The 21117-nt window shown below is 37.0% G+C and overlaps 1 protein-coding gene across 1 annotated transcript in view; it reads left to right on the forward strand.

Moving 5' to 3' along the window:
- The window catches only part of Dnajc1 (DnaJ heat shock protein family (Hsp40) member C1), a 177671-nt gene that overhangs the window by 93277 nt on the left and 63277 nt on the right, over positions 1-21117 (forward strand). The window contains exons 7-8 of the mRNA XM_057787983.1: positions 4756-4846; positions 11810-11973. Coding sequence (XP_057643966.1) covers positions 4756-4846; positions 11810-11973 — 255 coding nt within the window. The remainder of the gene's footprint in view (positions 1-4755; positions 4847-11809; positions 11974-21117) is intronic.

Below are 21117 nucleotides of genomic sequence, written 5' to 3' on the forward strand. Positions count from 1 at the left end.
TGTACTGTCTCACCCCCAAATGCAAAAGCGCCTTTAGGTCTTGCAGCGCTATAAATATAACCATCATCTCAGAGGATGCTGTAGTTTCCAGCTGTTTGCAGAACATTCACCTCTTCCCCAAAGTACAACTGTAAAGTCTTTCTACTCTTCACTGTAATCTTATTACACATTGTTTGTAAGTCTAAGAGTGTATCATTAGGTGAATGAAACAATAAAATGTAGTAGAACCTAGACTTTGTAGGCAGGTTTTCAGACTGTGCTTATTTTCCTGTTGGAAGGTTATTTGTAAGCTGCAATCAAGAGATTGGTGCTGCCAAACAATCAGAATTACATGGGACATCCTTCATCTTTTTCCCACCTACCTCTCTCCAGGACTCTTCCATATGTCTCATTCCCACATCTTCCCACTACTTTAGATCAGTGTCCATCTTTTCTAAAATATCAGATTGCTTTTTATTTTGAGGTATTTAGGGAAAAATAAAAGTAAACTATACTATAACCAATACCATCATGGAATGTTATTTTAATATTACTGTGTCGGTAATGTTAAAATAAAGATTGATGTATGGGCTTTTTCTATACTACAACCTACCTACCTCAGAGTATTACATCTTACTATATTTTTCTCTTCATAATAAAATCTCTGTCAGGATAACTACAAGTTCCCATTGAATGTTCTTTGTACAGCTCACTAGCACCATTGTATTGTAGGTTTGAGCATCCTCATCCAAAAATCTAAAATCCAAGATGTCCCAAAATCCAAAACTTTTTGGGTGCTGACCTGATGACATAATTCAGATGATTCAGTGTCCACTGACTTTGTCTCATGCATATTAGGAATAATCTGTAAAATTACCTTCTTGTTATGTGTTTAAAGTATGTGTGAGACATAAAAAATTTTCTGCTTAGATTTGGGTCCTATTATATATGTACACATAGTCCAAAACTGGACAAATTATGTGAATATGCAGTAGTCATTGGAAAAACAAGAACTCTGAAATGCTTCTGGTCTCAAACATTCTTCTATATCAGAGATATTCAACTTATTGTCACACTAGACTGATAGATTTTGGTAAGGCACAGATCACCCTAAAATTTTGATAGATTGCAATTATTTTGTAGATTAAACACTTGTCTATTGGCTGTTAGGAAATGGGGCATTGTTCAGGTCTCATGCCACTCAGGCTCAGAACAGTGATGCCTTCAGTATCATCTAGCTCTTACCTGAAACCTCCTGAGTCTAGCTTGTGCTTCCTTGTTCACCCAGGCAAGTATAAAGAGTCAGAGATTTCCATATCTTTTCTATCAGCTTTCAGAAAGATATACTTTTACCTGCATGCCATCTAAGCAAAGAAAAGAAATACTCCTTTTTTTATGAAATCCATATTCTGTAGTCTAAAATTTAATTTAATATAGTTTTTCTACATATTCCTTAAGTGCAACTGTTATTTTGTCATAAGCAATCCTCACATATCTTTAAAATACATAACACATTTTGCAGTGACTTATCAGGTAAATTTAAATACATACACCAGCCCATTGACTTCTTGTTCTGGAGCCTGTGATTCATAATTATGTATAAATACTGGTAACATAAATCCTTTAGATTTACTACACTCTTAAATGTAAAACCAAACCTTTGTTTGTTATCTGTACAGGTAGATTTTGAACTCTTGGAGAACATTTAAATATGAAGAAAGTTGTTTCTAGAGGAAAAGCTTTTGTTCAGAGTTCTAGCCCTGAGAAATACAAGCTCCTTAAGAAGGCAAACTCTGTTTGGAGGATGATTCAGTACTAAGAAGCCCTAACTAGTCAGTTTGAGACAGTAAAGAATTATTTGTTCTTCTATTAATTTATTAATCTACATTGTCATGGCAGTGTACAAAGGGTAGGTGAATAGATTTGGTGTTTATATCTACAGAAAATCTGTAACCTCATGTGTTAGCAAACTGTTGTTTATCTTAGACTCATATATTCTAAAGGGATGTAAGCATTCAAAGGGTTTGAAAAGATACATTTAACACTACCCCAACCTCCTTTTTCTCTGTAAGTGCTAATTCAAGATAATAGAATTATTTAGTGAATAAAACAAAAATGTGAGTCTAAAACAAACAGCAAATTTTAAAAGTATAAGTAAGCTAAAGAAAAAACACCGGGAACATTTAAATAAATGCTTAAAGCTTGAGCAAATGGAAGGTGAGATTCTTTGCCTTGAACAAGCAGGTAGTAAGATAGAGAATGCAAAATAACCTCAAGTTAGCTAAAGTAGGTTTAGGTGTTTAATACTTTACAACTCTTGGTATGGTTTAGGCTGGTGGCTATTTCAGAACAGATTGGTTCCTGCCTAGGAACAGGTCTTTCCATTGAGTCAAGGAGAGTGAGAAAAGAGAAGGAAGAGAAGCAGGAAGATGCTGGGTTTGACAGGACTCATTTGGTGAGGTGTGAAGCATAAAAACTCATCCTTACTTTGTAGTAGAAAGTACAGTGATGCCAAATGATTAAGAAAACATTAAAAAAAAAAAAAGCTAATATATGGAAGACCCAACTGTGCAGGTGGCATCCTAAGTGTCTTTTAAATAGTAAAATGTTATATCTTTATACAGTCCTTTGAATTAGAAACTCTTATTATTCTTGTTTATGAATGAGAAAACTGACCTGTAGAGAAACAGTTTGCTGAATGTCTCCTTGCTGGTAAAATAGAAGAGCTGACTTTTTCAAAAATGATAGGCAGACTCCAAAATCTTCTCTCCCGTGTTGATTTATGCCTGTAACCCAGCACTTTGAGAAGCTAAAGTAGGAAGGAAAACCATGAGTTCAAGGCCTGCTGGGTTATCTAGTGAGATCTTGTCTCAAAAATCAAATCTGTCCTCTTAAACACTATATCTCATTGTACAATATACTATGATGATATATTTCAATCTATACTCTTTCACCTCATAAATAACTAATCTGTGCCCTTCTTTTTTTTGCATGGTGCCACATTTCCTACTCCCCTCAAGGAGCCAATGCCTTCCTGGGCTTTTCTTCTTCCCTACTCTTAAAACCTACTCTGTGGAAAGAAGCTAATAAACTCATTCATTCATTCACACCAAGGTATAAATGACTTGTTACAAAGTAATACTCCTTTAGGGTTGAGTCTTTTAGGGGAGCGGGGTGGAAAATGTTAAGGGGCCATAAAACCTTAACCCAGACCTTGAGGAGATGTAGGTATAATTTATGTATATATTGGTATGGGAGGATGAGTAAGCTGGATGAATTACCATCTATACTATTTTGATTACACATTTGTGTATCTGCATTATAAGAATGCTTGTACTAGAAATTAAGAACACAAAAGTTGAACTGAGAGGCTAAAAAGAAATATTTTCACAATGTATTCAAATGTTTTAGGAAGTCTCTGTATAATTTCCCTAATTCATTATCTGGTGGAAGAGATCATTATAATCCCAAAAAACAGACCCCATGAAATACCTTTGATTTGCTTACAATCATGAATGAAATAAGGTGGGTTATTTGTGTATCTATATTTGATCTAAGTAGTAATGTTCCTTCATTTCATATAGGCATAGTCACAGATAGATCTGTGATTTATCTTCTCTAGGAATCTTACAATATAGTAATATCACCTTAAACCTATCCTTGATACCTACATCTTTCTGTACTCTTCATCACTCAAATCATGCCTTTTCATTTCCTTCTTTATAAGATTTCACATGTATTCCAATTTGATTCAGTTCAGTAAACACGGAGTGCCAGATCTTTGTTTTGTCTCAAATGTCCCATCTTGTAGGTGATACTATATATAACATGATACAGGCATGTGAGTTGTTAAGTACAGAGACTTGCTCTGCTAGCGAAGGTGAAGGCAATGGTGTTTGCACATGATTTTCCTGGTATAAAATGGCATTTGTTAAAATAATGGCAAGGATCAAAATAGTCCAACCTGAGGGTAAAGCAAATACAGAAGCATGGAAACACAATGTGGCCTGGTATTTCTGAAATGTATGAGACTTACATCAAGGAGTGTGGAAAGATCTACTTTGTTGATTTTCATTGTTAGGAATGTCATATGCCTAGAGAATCAACAAGTTTATGTTCATCTCTGTCAGTATGTGACACCTAGCCTTTTATATAAGAACCTTGCCGAGCACTTGGCTATGTGCCACTCATTGAGACTTTAGCCACTGGATGCTTACACCTGAGTGTCTCTGTAGTTTATATCTTCAATTTTTTATGGCAACTGGTACAGTCTTCTTTGAGAATCATAGAAAAAAAGTGACAGCTTTTATTCAGAGCTGAATTGCCTCATCCTCTGTAGTGTTGAAGATCTGGTGCTAAAGTAGTGACACAAAAATTACCGTGTTATTACTTACTGTGACTAACAAAGTACTAGTGCTGGTTGGTCAGAGTAATTCTACAGCAGATGCTTGGTTCAGTCAGTGCACTTTTCTGCTGCCTGTATAATAGTATGGTGTTGGGGAGACAGCAAACAGTGGAAGAGAATTGGAAGGGAAATCCTCCTTTTCATGTATGAAAAGTTTACTTAAAATTACAGCCATGCACTTTTTGAACTTAGTTCTCCAGGCAAGAAACATTACAAAGAAGTGTTTGTTTGGTTTCTTCTGTTCATCGTGTCATTAGAAAACAGAAGGAAAGCTTTCATGGAGAATGAGTGCATTGTTCTAAAAGAAAGTTACAGAGAGCATACTGTCAAAATTATTTTTGTATTAATTTACTTGTAACTTCTTTTTTAAGGATGCTGGGCAGTTTTATGCAAAATACAAGGAGACAAAATTAAAGGAAAAAGAAGATGCATTGGCTAGAATTCACAATGAAACACTTCAAAGTGAGTTTTAAATATTGTTTACTTTATTAACAATTTCATATAAAACTAATCAAAATTCAAATTTTCCTTTAAATTTAACATTCGTTGAATTTTCTGTATTTTCAAATGGAGTCACTTGTATTTACTATATTACACATGAAAAATACTGCTATTGAGCCACACAAAATCCAGTATCAGGAGAGGTGAATTAACCTGGGGTCATACAACTCAAGTTTAGACCATTCAAATCTGCAAAAACCAATTATCTTTCAGTACTAAAATTATAATTAATATTTAATGCTATGAATAACCAATATATTAATAATTTTATTATGTTATGTTAATAACCTATATGTTAATATTGTACTATAGCAGTGGATAAACTTGGGAAAAATCGTTTTTGTTTTGAAAACCTTTGTTTCTTTTGTAATATTGTTGTGTAATACAAACCTCCTCAAATAAATTATAAGGCTATTGAAAAGAAGCTGGCATGGGGACTCCTACCTGTAACCCCAGTAGAAAGTTGAGACAGAAGGCATACTCCTTGAAGACCATGAGCTACATATTGAGTACCAGGCCAGCCAGAGCTCTACAGCAAGATGCTACCTCAAAGAAATAGAAAGAGGACTGCAGAGATGGCTCAGGTTATGACCACTGGCTTATCTGACAGAGGACCACATGGCAGCTCAGAGTCATCTGTAACACCCATTCCAGGGAGTCTGAATCTGACACCCTGGTCTAGCATCCATGAGTACCATGCACACGAGTGGTGCACAGCTATACACACAAGGAAAGTACCTATATGCATAAAATAAAAAAAAATGTGTTTTCAAATTTTAAAAAACAAAACAGAAAATATAAGAATGTTCCGTGGAACACAAAAACATTTCTTGACTTTTTTTTTGTCCATCTTTCCCACATGTCCATGGTTTGTACATGCTGGTTATTTTATTCACAAAAGTTATCTCCACTCAGCAGAATTTATTCTGTTTATATCTAGTTTCTCCCAGTAGATATAACTCTACAAATGTTAGGACTTTATTTTGTTCACTGTTGTGTTTTCAAGACATAGTTATTTTTAGGGGAAGTTTTTCTGTCACAATTGTTCTTGTGTCTGGGCAGCTTTAGAAGAGGACTGGTTTCTTTTTCACTTTGTGTCTACAATAGTGAGCAGTGTCCTGGCACACAGTAAATGTTGAGTGGAGGAGTAGATGAATGTCTGTAACCCTGTGAATAGTAGTGAACGCCAGTGGAGCATCTCTATACAGTACCCTGTCTCAAGAAGCATGTAATTCAGTTCAAAAACTTCTAACTGCAAAATGATACTTAAAACTTGTTGAAAGGAGGCTGTTTGTTGGTTTTCAGCTGCTCAGCCCTGAAATAATCTTACAGAAACTATATAATTTAAATCACTGCTTGGCCCATTAGCTCTAGCTTCTTATTGGGTAACTCTTACAGATTAATTTAACCCATCTCCATTCATTTGTGTATCACCATGTGGCAGTGGCTTACCAGGTAAAGTTCCGTCTGGCTCCAGCGGGGCTATATGGCTTCTCTTTTACTCTGCCTCCTTTCTCTCAGCATTCAGCTTAGTTTTCCCCACCTACTCTGTTTCTCTATAGCTCTTCTATAGACCCAAAGCAGTTTCTTTATTAACCAGTAGTATTCACAACATACAGAGGGGAATCCCACATCAAAAACTGTATAATTATTTAAAGTAGATGCCTGTAAGAAGAATCAAGATGATAGAGGATTGTGTATAAAGGTTGCTAACTGTGTGTGTTGGGCAGTAAAAGTAGACAAATGAAACTATAAATGTAATTTTCATAAAATTGTTACTTTTAAATAAAGTTAGCATTTTTAAACCTTTTAAGTGAGTCAGAAGGTAAATGAATCTGTAAGAAAATACAATGTCTTAAAAGTAATCCCAAATTTACCTGTTAAGGCAGTAGACGTTCACTACATTTGATTGCTTTCTTCTTAGCTCGTCAATTTCATTTAATTTTTACAACAAATCAACCAGTAAAATTTTAGAGTATATATTGAAATTGTTGAATAATAGCAGATTAAGAATATATACTGCCCTTATGAAAATTAGAGGTAAACATGAAATGTTTATCACAATATAAAATCTACATTGGAGGTCTGTAAACATTTTTTAAAATTTGTTTAACTGGATTCTGTTCAGTTAAAATTTCCAGGTTTAAAAATTCTGTTTTCTTATTTTGCTACTTAATGAAAAAATTATGTAAAGAAATACGAAATTTTAAATAGACAAGCATCTGGAATTTCTTACTTCTTTAGTAAAGAGATGTAATAAACAACCTTATAAAACTCATAGCAGTCCATCACTAACTAGCCTAGCGTTCATATGAGGTTTATGTTATAAAACCATCTTGGTTTTTGATATCAGTGATTTATTGGAAAAGGTGGGAGTTTCAGTGTTAAGAACTGTAAAGAGCTATTACACTCACTGTTAGCAGAGTCAGAAACTGTCACATATTTTAAGATATAGTCTAATGGTTACATAAAAGGAATCTTTATGTTTGGTTAGTTGGTTGGTTTGGTTTCTCAAGACAGGGTTTCTCTGTGTAACAGAGCCTTGACAGTCCCGCAACTTGCTTTGTAGACCAGGCTGACCTTAAACTCACAGAAATCAACCTGCCTTTGCCTCCGAGTGCTGGGATTAAAGATGTGTACCACCATACCCAGCTGCAAGGAATCCTTAATTTTGTCAACTTCATTAATCGTTTTCTGCATTGTACAGTTTAGAAAAGAACATACTTCTAAGAAATAGCAACCAATCATGACAAAATAAAATTTAATAAAATAAACCAAAAACTTGTGTATCAAAGTTGGATAATGGCAACCCAACAGGAGAAAAGAGTCCCAAGAGTAGGCGCAAGAGTCAGAGGCCCACTCTTTCTCACTGTTAGAAGTCTCATAAAATAGTAAGCTAATAGCTATAATATATACACAGAGAACCTAGTGCAGACCCGTGTGTGCCCTATGCTTGCTGCTCCAGTCTCCGGGAGCTTACATGATTCAGAGGACCTTGTTCTCCTGGTGTCCTCCATCCCCTCTGGCTCTTCAATCTTTTTGCTTCATCTTCCTTGAGATTCCATGAGCTCTGAGGGGAAGGATTTGATGGGGAGCTCTCATTTAGATTCTCTCCTCACAGTGTCTGGCTGTGTGTCTCTGTATTTGTTCTCATTTGTTGCCAGAGGAAACCTCTCTGAAAATAGCAGATACCATTAGGAATTTTTTTTTGAGTGTGTTTGTGGGTTTTTTGTTGTGGTTATTGATTTATGATCAGTTGTGTTTGGTTTTACCCTGTATCTTGGGACTGTCTAGTCTCTGGTTCTTGCTTACCCAAGCACTGTCTGGTGTGTGTTCCTTCTAGTGGCCTTAAATCAAATCAGACAATTGTTGGCTATTCCCACGAGTTTTGTACCACCATTGTCTTAGCATATTTTGCAGGCAGTACAGATTGTAGGTCAAAAGTTTTGTGGCTGGGTTGATGTCTATGTTTCTTTTGCAGTAGTCTACAAATCTTGAGATAATTCTTAAATATTTTATTATTTTGAATAGTGTGTAGGTGTGTGTATGTGAATGCAGGTGCATAGAGACCAGAGGTGCTGGATTGCCCCTGGAGCAGTTACAGGCATCGTGACCACCACAGGATTCAAACCTAGGGCCTTTAGAAGACTAGTTGCTCTTAACTGCTGAGGCATCTCTGTAGCCTTACAATCAAATTTTAATAAAAATTTGAGTAATATTCACACAAGCAGCATCCAGATACTGTGTTTTTATATTAACTCATAAGTTTTCTTAATATGCCTCACAATGCTGCTAAAAAGAAAAATCTTAGATTTTTTCTCTTGAGTAGAATATAATTGATGTTATTACCTCCAAAATTCTTGTGCTTGTAGCAGTACTAACTATGTAGGTTTTATTGAATCACAGTTATTGGAGGGATACTGAGAGTACTTGGCAAATAGAAATCTTTGGGCCACTTATGCATGTTTTCTGGACATTTAGTTTTGAAAATACTTGCCTTTTAATTTATAAAATTTTGCCAAGTGCAAAATGTTGGATGGTGCAAACTCATGAACTATTTTTAAAGCCGCAGAATTAAGTAAATATTTACTAAGCTTTTGTTTTGGTTTTAGGAGCCTGAATTTATAAATAGATGTATGTTGTACAGCTTTGCACATTATGTCTATAGTTTTCCCATAAGACATGTGAACCTACTTCCCATGCATGGACTTGTTTTCACTGTGGTGTTGCTTCTCTGTATTGGTGCTCACTGCACCCCTCTCCTTCATCTCTGTGGGCGGCAGAAGCAGTCTTGAGAAAAACACCCAGTCCTTTGTGTATCAAAACCCAGGGAGGCAGAAACTGGCTAAAGCTGGCTTAATTTAAACTTGTTTCTGTCCTGTTAGACTTGTATTTGTCCTGATATTGATCTCCCCCCATACGTTAGAGTTGACCAATGATGTTGCTGTTGCTATGTTTCCCTGTTATGTAACCCTGAAACCCTATAAATAAATGCTTGCTGGAAATATACCAAGGGGGCTCAGTCTCACTGAAGTATTGGGTCCCCTGTTGGCGTCTTCGACATTAAAGAATCCTCTTGCTGTTTGCATCCATTGGCGTGGCTTATTGAGTCTGGGGGATCCCTCCCTGAACCCTAGAAATTAGGGTCTTTCACTGGATAATTCCCTTTCAGATGACAGTTGGGCTAGGCACCAATCTGGACACAGGAGATGGTCAGTTCAGGCTATGCATCTGCTATTGCCAGGAGTCTAGGTCTTCCTTTTAGATTCCTGGGAGAGTCTCTTGTGCCAGGTTTTTACCTTACCCGGAAATGCTGCCCCTCTCCCCAGTAGTCTCAGTATCTCCCCCTCTGTCGGCTCCCCCAACCTGATCACTCATGTTCCCATCCCCACCTGCCCTCAGTCCACTCATGAAATCTCTGCTATTTCCCTTTCCCCGGGAGATCTGGTGTCCCTGAGTATAGGTTTCTTGTTTTGTGGTCTTGTGGATTTATTCATTTGGATTGCCTAGTCATGACTTTTACTACTTTTTCTCTTGGATTGCCCATCCTCTTATTTATAAAAGTAATCACCTTCTTTAATTTCTTTATTAATTTTCTGTTAATCTTTGTAAGATTTTTGGAATTCCATTTTTAAAAATCTTATTTTCTTTTTCAGATGGAATTTATTTTTATATAACATTATAATATTGTGCTGGTTTTATTTCATATGAGTATTTAGTTTTGTTGGCATCCATTGTTAAGCCGTTTTCCCTCTGAACTGGAAGGTTTATGGATTGTCTATTTTTTTTTCTAGAGATTTGATGAGTTTTTTCACAGTGGAATTGTGATACTCACATGCACACAAAAATATCAGATGGTAAAATTGTGGTTGTAAGGCCAGGGGAGTTTGCAGATGAAAGAGAAGCAGCTTTTCAGTGTTGTCACTAAGGTGGAATGAAGAATACCATCTGTTGTCTGAAGATAGACGAGACAGTTTCATCATTATAGGAGCATCATAGGGTGTGCTGACACAAACTGAGAAACTGAGATCACTACAATGTTGCTGTTACTTATTGATGTCTGCAACCGCCATAGTATATGCCTTGTTGGAAATACTTTTTTTTTTTTTCTGAGACAGGGTTTCTCTGTAGCTTTGGCACCTGTCCTGGAACTACCTCTGTAGACCAGGCTGGCCTCAAACTCTTAGAGATCCACCTGCCTCTGTCTCCCGAGTGCTGAGATTAAAGGCGTGCACCACCACTGCTCGACTTTTTTTTTTCTTTTTAAAACAGGTTTCTTTGTAGCTATGGTTGAACTCTCTTATAAACCAGACTGGGCTTGAACGTATAGAGAGCTGCCTACCTCTGCCTCCTAAATAATGGTTTTAAAGGTATATGTCACCATGAATTAATAGCCTTGGAAATATTTTTATGCAACATTTGGCTGATGTTCCCAGATCAGATTTTCTTTCTAAAATATTGAAAATATAAATGTGTGCCGGGCAGTGGTGGCGCACGCCTTTAATCCCAGCACTCGGGAGGCAGAGGCAGGCGGATCTCTGTGAGTTCGAGACCAGCCTGGTCTACAAGAGCTAGTTCCAGGACAGGCTCCAAAACCACAGAGAAACCCTGTCTCGAAAAACCAAAAAAAAAAAAAAATGTGTATCATTAATGTTATATGTAACTAATGAGAAATAAGCATATGATTAAGAAATTGAGGGTAGTAGAAATGGCTCAATGGCTAAGAGTGCTGTGGGGCCGCACACCTTTAATCCCAGCACTCGAGAGATAGAGGCAGGTGGATCTCTGAGCTTGAGGCCAGCCTGGTCTACATTGTGAGTTCTAGGACAGCCCTAGCTACACAGAGAAACCCTGTCTCAAAGAAAGAATAAAACAAAATAACAACAAAAACAACGAAAGAATGTTTCCTGCTCTTCCAGAGGACCCAAGCTTCCATTACCAGCGTCCAGGTTGGACGAGTCACCAACTGGCTGACCAGCTGCCTGTCACTCCAGATCCAGGGCATCTGACACCCTCTTCTGGCCTCTGTGAGCACCTGCAAATATGTGGCACACATTCCCATAGACACATACATATACACATAAATAAAAATTAATCATTAAAAAAATTAAGACACTAAATTAAAGCTCTTTCCATTGTCCGAAACAAAATGTTTTAATGAAAGGTACTTTGAAGACTAAAAGTCGATGCAAACAGATAGTGTGATCATGTCGCAATCACATTGACAGCATCTGAGTTTGTTATTAAATAATTTAGTGATCAATGCACAATAGAGCTTGTGGCTATTTACAACAAGCAATTCTGTCTTGATAAAATAACATGTTCTTCAAAGATCTATTCTATGAATACAGTGTTAGAATATTTTTAATTTCTTTTTATTCTGAACAAATCTCAATAACTGGTTCTTTTAAATATTCTTTTTAGAACAGAAGAAAGTTAAAGTTAAAAAACTGAAACCAGAATTTCCTGTATATATGCCTTTAGAAAATGCATATATTCAGTCTTACGATCATGGGACTTCTATTGAAGAAATAGAGGAGCAAATGGATGATTGGCTGGAAAACAGGAGCAGAACACAGAAAAAGCAGGTAATTAAACTTTTTAAAGTTGATTTGAAGAACTGATGGACATCAAATCCAGAAACCAAGAAGCACAACCATGAGCTGTAGCCCTACCCTGCAGATGTTTGATAGTTGGTTTGTGTGTTTGCTGCTATTGTAAAAGTTGGTCTGCCTGTGTAGCCAAGGCTAGCACAAAATCTATTACCCTTTTACCTCTACCTCCCACATTCTGAGATTGCAGACTAACACCACTTCTCTGTGTGTAAATAAATGTTTACATTTGTTTTAACCGAATAAGAAACCTAAAGTACATTCACTATCGTTACACAGTTCAGAGAACTATTATAGAGTGAACTTGTTAACCATTGCAAAGAAAGGGTTAGAATAATAGCCAGCAAGAGAACTCAGAGGATAAAGGCACTTGCTACCAAGCCTGAGGTCCAGGTCCAATCTTTGGAACCCACATGGTGGAAGGAAGGAACCAATTCCCACTAACTGTCTTTTGTCCTATGAGGGAACTTTTATCTTTGTAGGGTGAGTTCAGAACCTGTCCTTCAGTTTTCTATTCTATAGAGTCATTTTGGGAGCATTAGCATTAGTTTGTCTTCAAAAGTCTAGAAAACTCAGCAGCGATGATTTATTCTGTTAGGAGATCTCATTGCTCAGTGTCATTGGCTGCTTCTCTGTTTAAGTGGGCTACATCTTGCTTTAAATGTTAGAAGGTCAGATGTGTCTGGAAATTGTCTTAGTTATTCTGAACCTCCTATTTTATTGGAATATAACTGTGTAGAATATTTCTTAATGATCCTCTGGATTTAAGTGATACCTGTTAGAATTGCTGTTTCTCCCTAACTTTACAGATTTGGGTCTTCTCTTTTTCCTTTGGTTAGTTTGCCCAAGTTTGCTAGTTTCATTTTTTCCATAAGCCAACTTTGTTTCATTGATCCTTTCTATTATTTAAGTGTCTGTTTCATTGAGTTCAGCCCTGATCTTTTTTTAAAATTTCCTTGACTGATTTTAATATATTCTACTTGAGACACATCTCTAGGTTGTTTGAGAATATTCTGTTTTTATACAGTTGCTACTTCTCACACATTCTTATATATTGTTTCAATTTTAATTTAATTATAGGAATCCCCTTCATTTTTTCAATGGCCTAGTTTTATTCAAAGTATATTATTGGTCAGGCTCTATGTGTTTTGCATGATACCTGTTTGTAGTTCTCTTGCTATTGATTTTTATAACCTAGTTCCGTTATAATCTGATAATATGCAACAAATTCAGTTTTTAAAATTTTTAAGATTTCATTTTATTTTATGTGCATTGGTGTTTTGCCATGGGTGTCAGGTCCCCTAGAACTGGAGGTACAAACAGTTGTGAGCTGCTATGTGGGTGGTAGAACTTGAACTCGGGTCCTCTGGAAGAGCAGTCTGTGATCTTAACCACTTCTCCAACCCTTTGTTCTGTTTTTGTCTGAATGGTCACTGATGAGAGTAAAGACTTCCACTGTTGTTGATTTGGTCTGTTTCTCACTTTATGTCCAGCAGAGTTTTATAAAATTGGGTGTTGCAAGTTCAATGTATGTATGTCTATAACATTATATCCTCTGATGAGTGTTACCTTTATACATATGTGGTACCTTCTTTTTTCTCTTTTAATTTTGGCTTAAAGTCTGTTCTAGTAGATATGAGTGTAACTACACCTTCTGGCTTAAGGGTTCTACTTGCCTAAAATATTATTTATCATTGTTTCACTTCCAGCTTTTACTGGTGAGGCAAGCTTCCTGAATGCAGCACCTTGTTGAATCTTTGTTTAAATGTAGTCACCCTGCATCTTTTACTTGGAGAATTAAAACTGTTTACATAATTATTGTTGAAATGAATGGTTTATGACTTACTGTATTGACAGTATTTGGTTCCCCCTTATTTCTCATTTATTTATTCTTTCACACATTTTATGATTGTTTGTATTCTTCCTTGTATCGGTCTTTTGATGAATCTCTGAGATCTGCTATGTTCTATTCATTCCTACTTTTGTATTAACTGTCTGAAGATTATAACTAATCAGCCTTGTCTTTAAGCCTGGCCTGATGCTTTTTTATATGTTTCATCTAGTCTGTTGATGAGGGAGGCTCTGAAGTAAGTGTGTGTGTGTGTGTGTGTGTGTGTGTGTGTTAATCTCGTCTGTTGAGTTTTTTGCTTCCAAGATTTCTGTTTGATCTTATTCAAAGCCTCTGTCTCTTTATTGAGTGTCTCACTGATCTGTATTTTTAAATTCATTCAGCTATTTATTTGTATATTTTAGCATTCATTTATTCTCATAAAAGCCACTCTTTTAAAGTGCTGAGAGAGTCTGAAAGATCAAGGTTCCTCATAAGTATGGGATCCACAACACTGGTGCTATTTCTCCTTGCAGTTGTTATAGGGGTGAATAGACAGTAACAGGATATCAATCATCAGTTTTGCTTGGTTGGATCCAGTTAGTCAGCTGGGGGCTTTTACCTCCCCTGTTCTCTAAGTTGTAGTATCCCAAGGTTTGAGTACAGCTAAGGCCATGGCTAGAACAAGGCACAATTTCTCAGCTGAATTGATGTGTAAGCTAGTGACAAAACACCCACTCAGAGTACTTGAGATTCCAGGTTTGATCACCTTACAGAAGAAGAAAATAAGGAACAACAAAAGTCAGAAATAAAGAAAAACTGAGAAACAAATAAGTGAAAACACAAGCAAATTAAATAAAGAAACATAGTAAAAATTAGCATCTTATAAAAGGGTGCAAAATTAATAGAATAACCTAGATGTTATAATGAATGTATGACTAACTTTTTACAAGGGAAGAATTGAAAGTATAGTCAGTGGTAGATGGCTTGTCTAGGTTATACAAGGCCCTGGCACTTTAATCAGTCAGTAGATAAAATTTCAAAAGGACGATGAAAGGAGATAAAGGGAAAGAGGAAGAAGAAAAAATGAAGTAAAAAGGGAAATAAAGTGGGGGAAGGTTATAAAGGAAAAATACTTTTTTCAGTTGAAATTTTTAAAAAAAATTCCAGCTGAGCTGGGCATAATGGCACACAGCTCTAATCCCTGCACTTAGGCAGAGGCATGAGAATATCGGTGAGTTCCAGCACAGCCAGAGCTACATAATGAGACCCTGTCTTGACAAAAAAAAAAAAAAAAAAAATCTAAAAATTAGAGGTGGGCCTAGACTGGTGGTAGAGAGAGCACTTGTCTGCATGTGTAGGGCAAATAATATAATAACACTTAAAATCAATAAAAGACAATGAGAGATATATCATCATAGTATTGAAAGGTATAATGGGGATGAGAAGTTCCTGTGTGTGGGAGATGTAGCTACAGGATGTTACACTAAGGATGTTAGTTCAAGGCCACACTGGGCTACACAAATTTGAGTCTGTCTAAAAGAGAAATAGAACTCACACAAAGGTGTTCCCAGTACTTGGGCTCCCATGCCTTTAACCCCAGCACTAGGGAAGTGGAGACAGGAGTGATATTGCTGGGTAGAGAGGGGAATATAAGGTGGGAGGAGACAGGAAATCAGTGTAGTCTGAGGTTTCGTAGAGTTTGAGGCAGTCTGAGATGCAGTCTGAGGACAGGATCTTCCCTTTGGTCTGAACATTGGTAGAGGTAAAAGATCTCTCTAGTGCTGGTCACACTGCTTCTCTGATCCTTCAGCTTTCACTCCTAACTGACTCTGGGTTTTATTTATTAAGACCAATTAGAATTCATGCGACAATTGACTATGGTTAGGCTGTGTTATCCCTGGTGGCATTTAATATTTGTACCTATAGGGATGTGATTGTCAGGGCTATGACAAGTCCTTCTTACCAATGGAGTTTTCACAGACTGTGGAAAGCCTTGGACAGCACATCCTTAAGTTTTCAGTCTACATGACCTGTCAGAACTACAGCAATACCTTCTTATTGACTAAGTGGTCCCATTGGACCCTAGAAATACTCTACTTACTTAGTGTATTAGAGTTTGCTAGAGAAACAAAACTGATGGGATGAATCTATATATGTACATAAAGGGAATTTATTAGAGTGGTGTACAGGCTGTGATCCAGCTAGTCCCAACAGTGGGTATCTACTGAGATAGATAGTCTGAGAATCCAGTAGTTGTTCAGTCCATGAGGCTGGATTTCTCCTCTGGTATTCGGTATATGCTGGAATCCTGAAGTAGGCTCTTGAGTCAGTGAAGGAATAAACTTGGCAGTGAGAGCAAGGGCCTCCTTCTTCCATATCCTTTATGTAGGCTGCCAATAGAAGGTGTGATTCAGATTTAGAGTGGGTCTTCCCACTGGCAATGATTTAATTAAGGAAAATTTCTCACAGGTGTACCCAGCCACTTTAGTTTTAACTCATTCCAGATGTGGCCAAGTTGACAACCAAGAATATCTATCACATTTGGAAAACATTAACTGTCTGGGACAAGGGGCAATCAATTAAGGAGTGACAGCCAAGAAATTTCCGAAGCTTCAGCCTCTCCAGTTATCAACCTTGCTCCTGTCAAAGCCAACCACCAAAGACTGGTACTGCTTCTTCTGTAGTGGATTCTCATTGACCATTGTACCTTCCGCTTTCTTTACTATTACAGCCCTTGTAGATTATTTACATATAGAGCTCTTATTTTTACTGTTATTTTCCAGTTTTCCAGGAAACCCTGTATGGTTTTTTGTTGCCTTTAATCAAATGTTTATTTGAAGTGACTAAAAAAAACTACCTGCCTTTCTTTTTTTTTTTTTTTCCTTAGTCTATACCTCAGGTTGGTTGACTTTGAATTCATTGTGTTCCTCCTACTTCAGCCTTCTAAGTGCTTAGATTATGTGTTGGCTCCCAATGGAAGAGGCACAAGGTATGGCTTTGTCGGAGGATGTATGTCAGTGTGGAGGCAGGCTTTGAGAACTCATATGTAAACAGAGATTTCCCAGTCCAACTCCATCCTGCAGACACTTCTAAGTAATCACTCAGAGGCTTAATATTAATTATAAATGTTTGGTCGGTAACTCAGGCTTATCACTAACTAGCGCTTACATTTAAATTAACCCATTTCTTTTAGTCCACATTTTGCCACATGACTTCAAGGCTTTAGCTGTTCCTGTAACGTTTTGCTTTCCCAGCAGCTGGTTCACATCTCTCTCCCTGACTCTACCCTTCTCTTACTTGTATCTCCATTTGGCTTTCCCACATAGCTGTATTCTTCCTGGCTATAGACCAATTCAATTTTTATTACCAGCCAATGAAAACAATGCATATTCGCAACATACAGATGGATTATCGCACAGCATTTCCCCCTTTCTGTCTAATCAAAAAGGAAAGTTTTTAACTTTAACATAGTAAAATTATGTACAACAGAACAGTTATCAAGTAAGAATTATAGTTACAATATCTAGCCTATTTGTATTTGCCAAAATTTGAAAAAAATACTCTATTATCTATCTTATTTTGGTGAGTCTATAAAGTTTTATATCTAATTTACCTTTTTATCATAACTAAGAAAGACTGTAATTATAACTATCTAGTCTTCAACTCCATCAAAACCTGAGAAAGAAATAATATTACTTGAGTAAGCATGAAGTACAGGCAAGATACTTCCAAAAATGTAAGAAATAGCTGGCTGCCTGGAAGTCATCCAAGGTTCCTCTACAGTGTTGGGTCATCCATCTTTGGCCTATAGACCTAGCATATCTGACAGACTATCCTGTGACGGGTGGAATTCTGAAAGACTGTCCTACCTTACCTTGGCAAAGCTCAGCAGTCCAGTTTGGACATTAACTGTCAGTAATTGAGGTAAGGACAGTTTCTTTGCCCACATGGCTAGCTTTTGCCATAAAGAAAATAAACTCCATACAGAGTTTCTTTGCCCATCATCTTTTCTGGAGTACATTGTTGTTTCCAGGAGCAGACATGTTTCACTGTCATGAAAAATTTAAGTTATTAAAACTTTTTAAACGCCATATTCTGTAGGTCTTTGAAATGTTTGAAGAATATCCATCTAAAATATATCTTTGTATATCTAGAAAATCTAATTAATATGACTATATGTTTGAGTAACATGACTATATGTTTTACTATATAGTAACTATATTTTTGCAAATCTGTATTTCTTAATTATACATTACATTTTTAATTAAGCTGTATAAACTCAATGCATTAAACAAGAGTAGGAATATACATATAGTATAACAAAATTAATCCTGAATTTATATTAATAAATTAAAATTTATACCAATGTAAAATATTTTAAGAATAACAGTTGTTTTTTGGATTGAAGTAGATTCAATAATCTAACTTTTTTATCCTATTTCTATAACAAACTCCCTTTCTTCTTTTAGAAAGAGATCAACTATGACCAATAGCAATGTATAACCACCCCTCGTTAGATGAAAACAAACATTTATAAACAATATATTGGGAATTTGAGCATAGTTCTATCTACTACTTCCTGTTGATTGGTGGGTGCTGGTGATCTTTGAGGGACCCTGAGAAAAATTTTAACATAAGTTTTAAGTCTTGGCTGTAGTATTTTGTGAGGCTGGATCATCTCAGTCAGCAGCCTTGAAGCTGTTCTAGATGCTGGATCACTTGGGCCATACATTTTTATTGCTGTCAGGTCTGCTTGCTCTGAATCTATATAAGCTTTTAAAGGTAACATGCATATCTGTATTAATACAAATATAAACTGTGCATGTACCAGTCAAAATAATTTTTTGTCTTATGTTTGGCAGGTAAAATATATATCATGTGTCTTGTAGATACTTCAGGTTTATTTTTGCATGTCTGTAGTCAGGTTTTTCAGGAGGTCTTCCTCAATCAAACCTGATTTTTCTTAATCCAGAATGAATCCAGAGCCTCTCATTTTATGTTGGAAACAAAAGCATAACCTCTCTTTCCCAAAATAACATTTTTTAAATATATAGATTGGTTTAATTTAGTAGCTTTTACAATTAAATGTCTCTCAGTTAACTCATTAACAGAGGGATTCAAAGAAAATACAATAATGTACATAATCCAGTCTCTCTGTGTATTTTCCATCTTTATGTGGCTTATTATATTTTTATTATTCTATTTTCTTTTTAATACTCTTTTTATCTTTAAATCATGTTTTTTATACAATGACTGTTTCTACCCCTTTTCTTCCCTCTCCCAGGCCTATGTGTATTTTTAAACACACTATAACCCATTTAGAGGTTTTATTTTGGGTTGTTTGTTTGGTCTGAATCTGTTTTTACTGCATATCTCTATCTTTTTCTGGCCACATGGATATTTTAAACTGCTAAGCTGCATGTTTAGGACCAAAGCAGCAGTGGCTTTGGCGGCTGGCGCTGCCATTCATTGGTTCTGAGAGCTTAGTTTCTTTGTGGAGGTGCTGGTGAGAGCCATGTTTACCACAACTATGGGGAGTTTCTAGGTCCATGCTGCCACTGACTGTCATGCTACCCACTGCTCATAAACACCATACAAGTATTTGGTATCAGGGCCTCTTAAAAGAGCCACCAGTAAACAGAACCCACCTGGGAAACGCAGCTACAAGGAAGCCGTGCTTGGCACTGGTCTTGTGTATCTAGAAACCTTTTTTAAACTCTGTCAGATTGTATGTGGACATTTCGTCCACATGCTGGAGCGCCATATATAAATGGAAATTTCTCTGTCCCACCCCATCTTACAGCCACTTCTAAATAACCACTCAGAGACTTAATAGTAATTATAAATATTTGGCCAATAACTCAGGATTAGCCCTATTGAGCTCTTACATTTAAATTAACCCATTTCTATAAATCTTTATTTTGCCACATGACTTTGTGACTTTACCTATTTCCTAGACATCTTGCTTCTCCAGCAGCTGGCTTGAGTCTCTCTCCCTGACTCCACCCTTCTCTCTGTATCTCTCTTTGGCCTTCTGACTTAGCTGTATTCTGCCTGACTATAGGCCAATTCAGCTTTTATTATCAACCAATGAGAGCAGCACATATTCACAGCATACAATAGGGTTATCCCACAACATTCATAATGCTCAAACCATGCCCAGTATTTCAGACCACTTTGTAGCATGAATTCTAGTTGGTCTTAATAATAAAACCCAGAATCAAATACAGAGGTTAATGCTGAAGATCAGAGAAGCAGAGAGGCCATCCACTAGAGAGTTCTCTATCAATACTCAGGCCAAAGGGACAACAATCCTGTCCTCAGACTGCATCTTCAGATTTCATCGGTTTCCACCAAACCTCAGACTGCACTGAGCTCCTGCCTCCTTCCACCTTATATTCCCCTCTCCACCCAGCCGTATCTCTCCTGTCTCCACCTCCCTGGAATTAAAGGTGTGAGAGCCCAAGTGCTGGAATCACCTTTGTGTGAGCTCTGTTTCTCTTTTAGACAATAGAATTCCCTAACTGAGACAGATAATGCACATAAGCCACCATGCTCATTCTTTGGGGTTTGGAAGGTGGGTTGTAGAGGGTGCTGTGCTCACTTACATAGGCATGTGTAGAGGCCAAAGGCTGACATCAGGATTTTGTCCTCTATTGCTTCTCTGCCTGGTGTGGGAGAATTGTCTGTATTCTGTCAATCATGTTATAAATAAATGCTGATTGGCCAGGCAGGAAATATAGGCAGGAAAACCAGACAGGAAGTAGAAATGATGTAATGAGAATAGGAGAATTCTGGGAAGGAGGAAGTTGATTCCCCCCCCACTCCTGCCGAGACCACCAAAGCAGCAGGATGTGATCTGCCCCACTGAAGAAAGGTACTGAGCCACATGGCTAACATAGATCAGAAAAATGGGTTAATCAAGATGTGAGAGTTAGCCAGTGAGAGGCTAGAGCCAATCAGCTTATAATTTATGGAGACCTATGTGTGATTCTCTTTGGAGCTAAACAGTTGTAGGGTACTGCAGGCCAGACCCGTTCATGTTACATCTACCTTACTTTATACACGATCATTCCTGAACCTGGAGTTTTCTTTCAGCTAAACTGGCTGGGAAGCAAGCCCCCAGGATCTGATGTCTTTTCCCCTTTAAAGCCCAACCCCCACTGGGGTTACAGGCATGCATTGTCATGCCCAGATTTTATATCAGTGCTGGGGAACCTGAACTCAGGTCCTCCATACAGAGCCATGTCCCCACGCCCCAGTTCATTCTTTTAAAATAAGTTATTTGT

The sequence above is a fragment of the Chionomys nivalis genome, chromosome 13, assembly GCF_950005125.1.
Source record: "Chionomys nivalis chromosome 13, mChiNiv1.1, whole genome shotgun sequence".
Classification (NCBI taxonomy): domain Eukaryota; kingdom Metazoa; phylum Chordata; class Mammalia; order Rodentia; family Cricetidae; genus Chionomys; species Chionomys nivalis.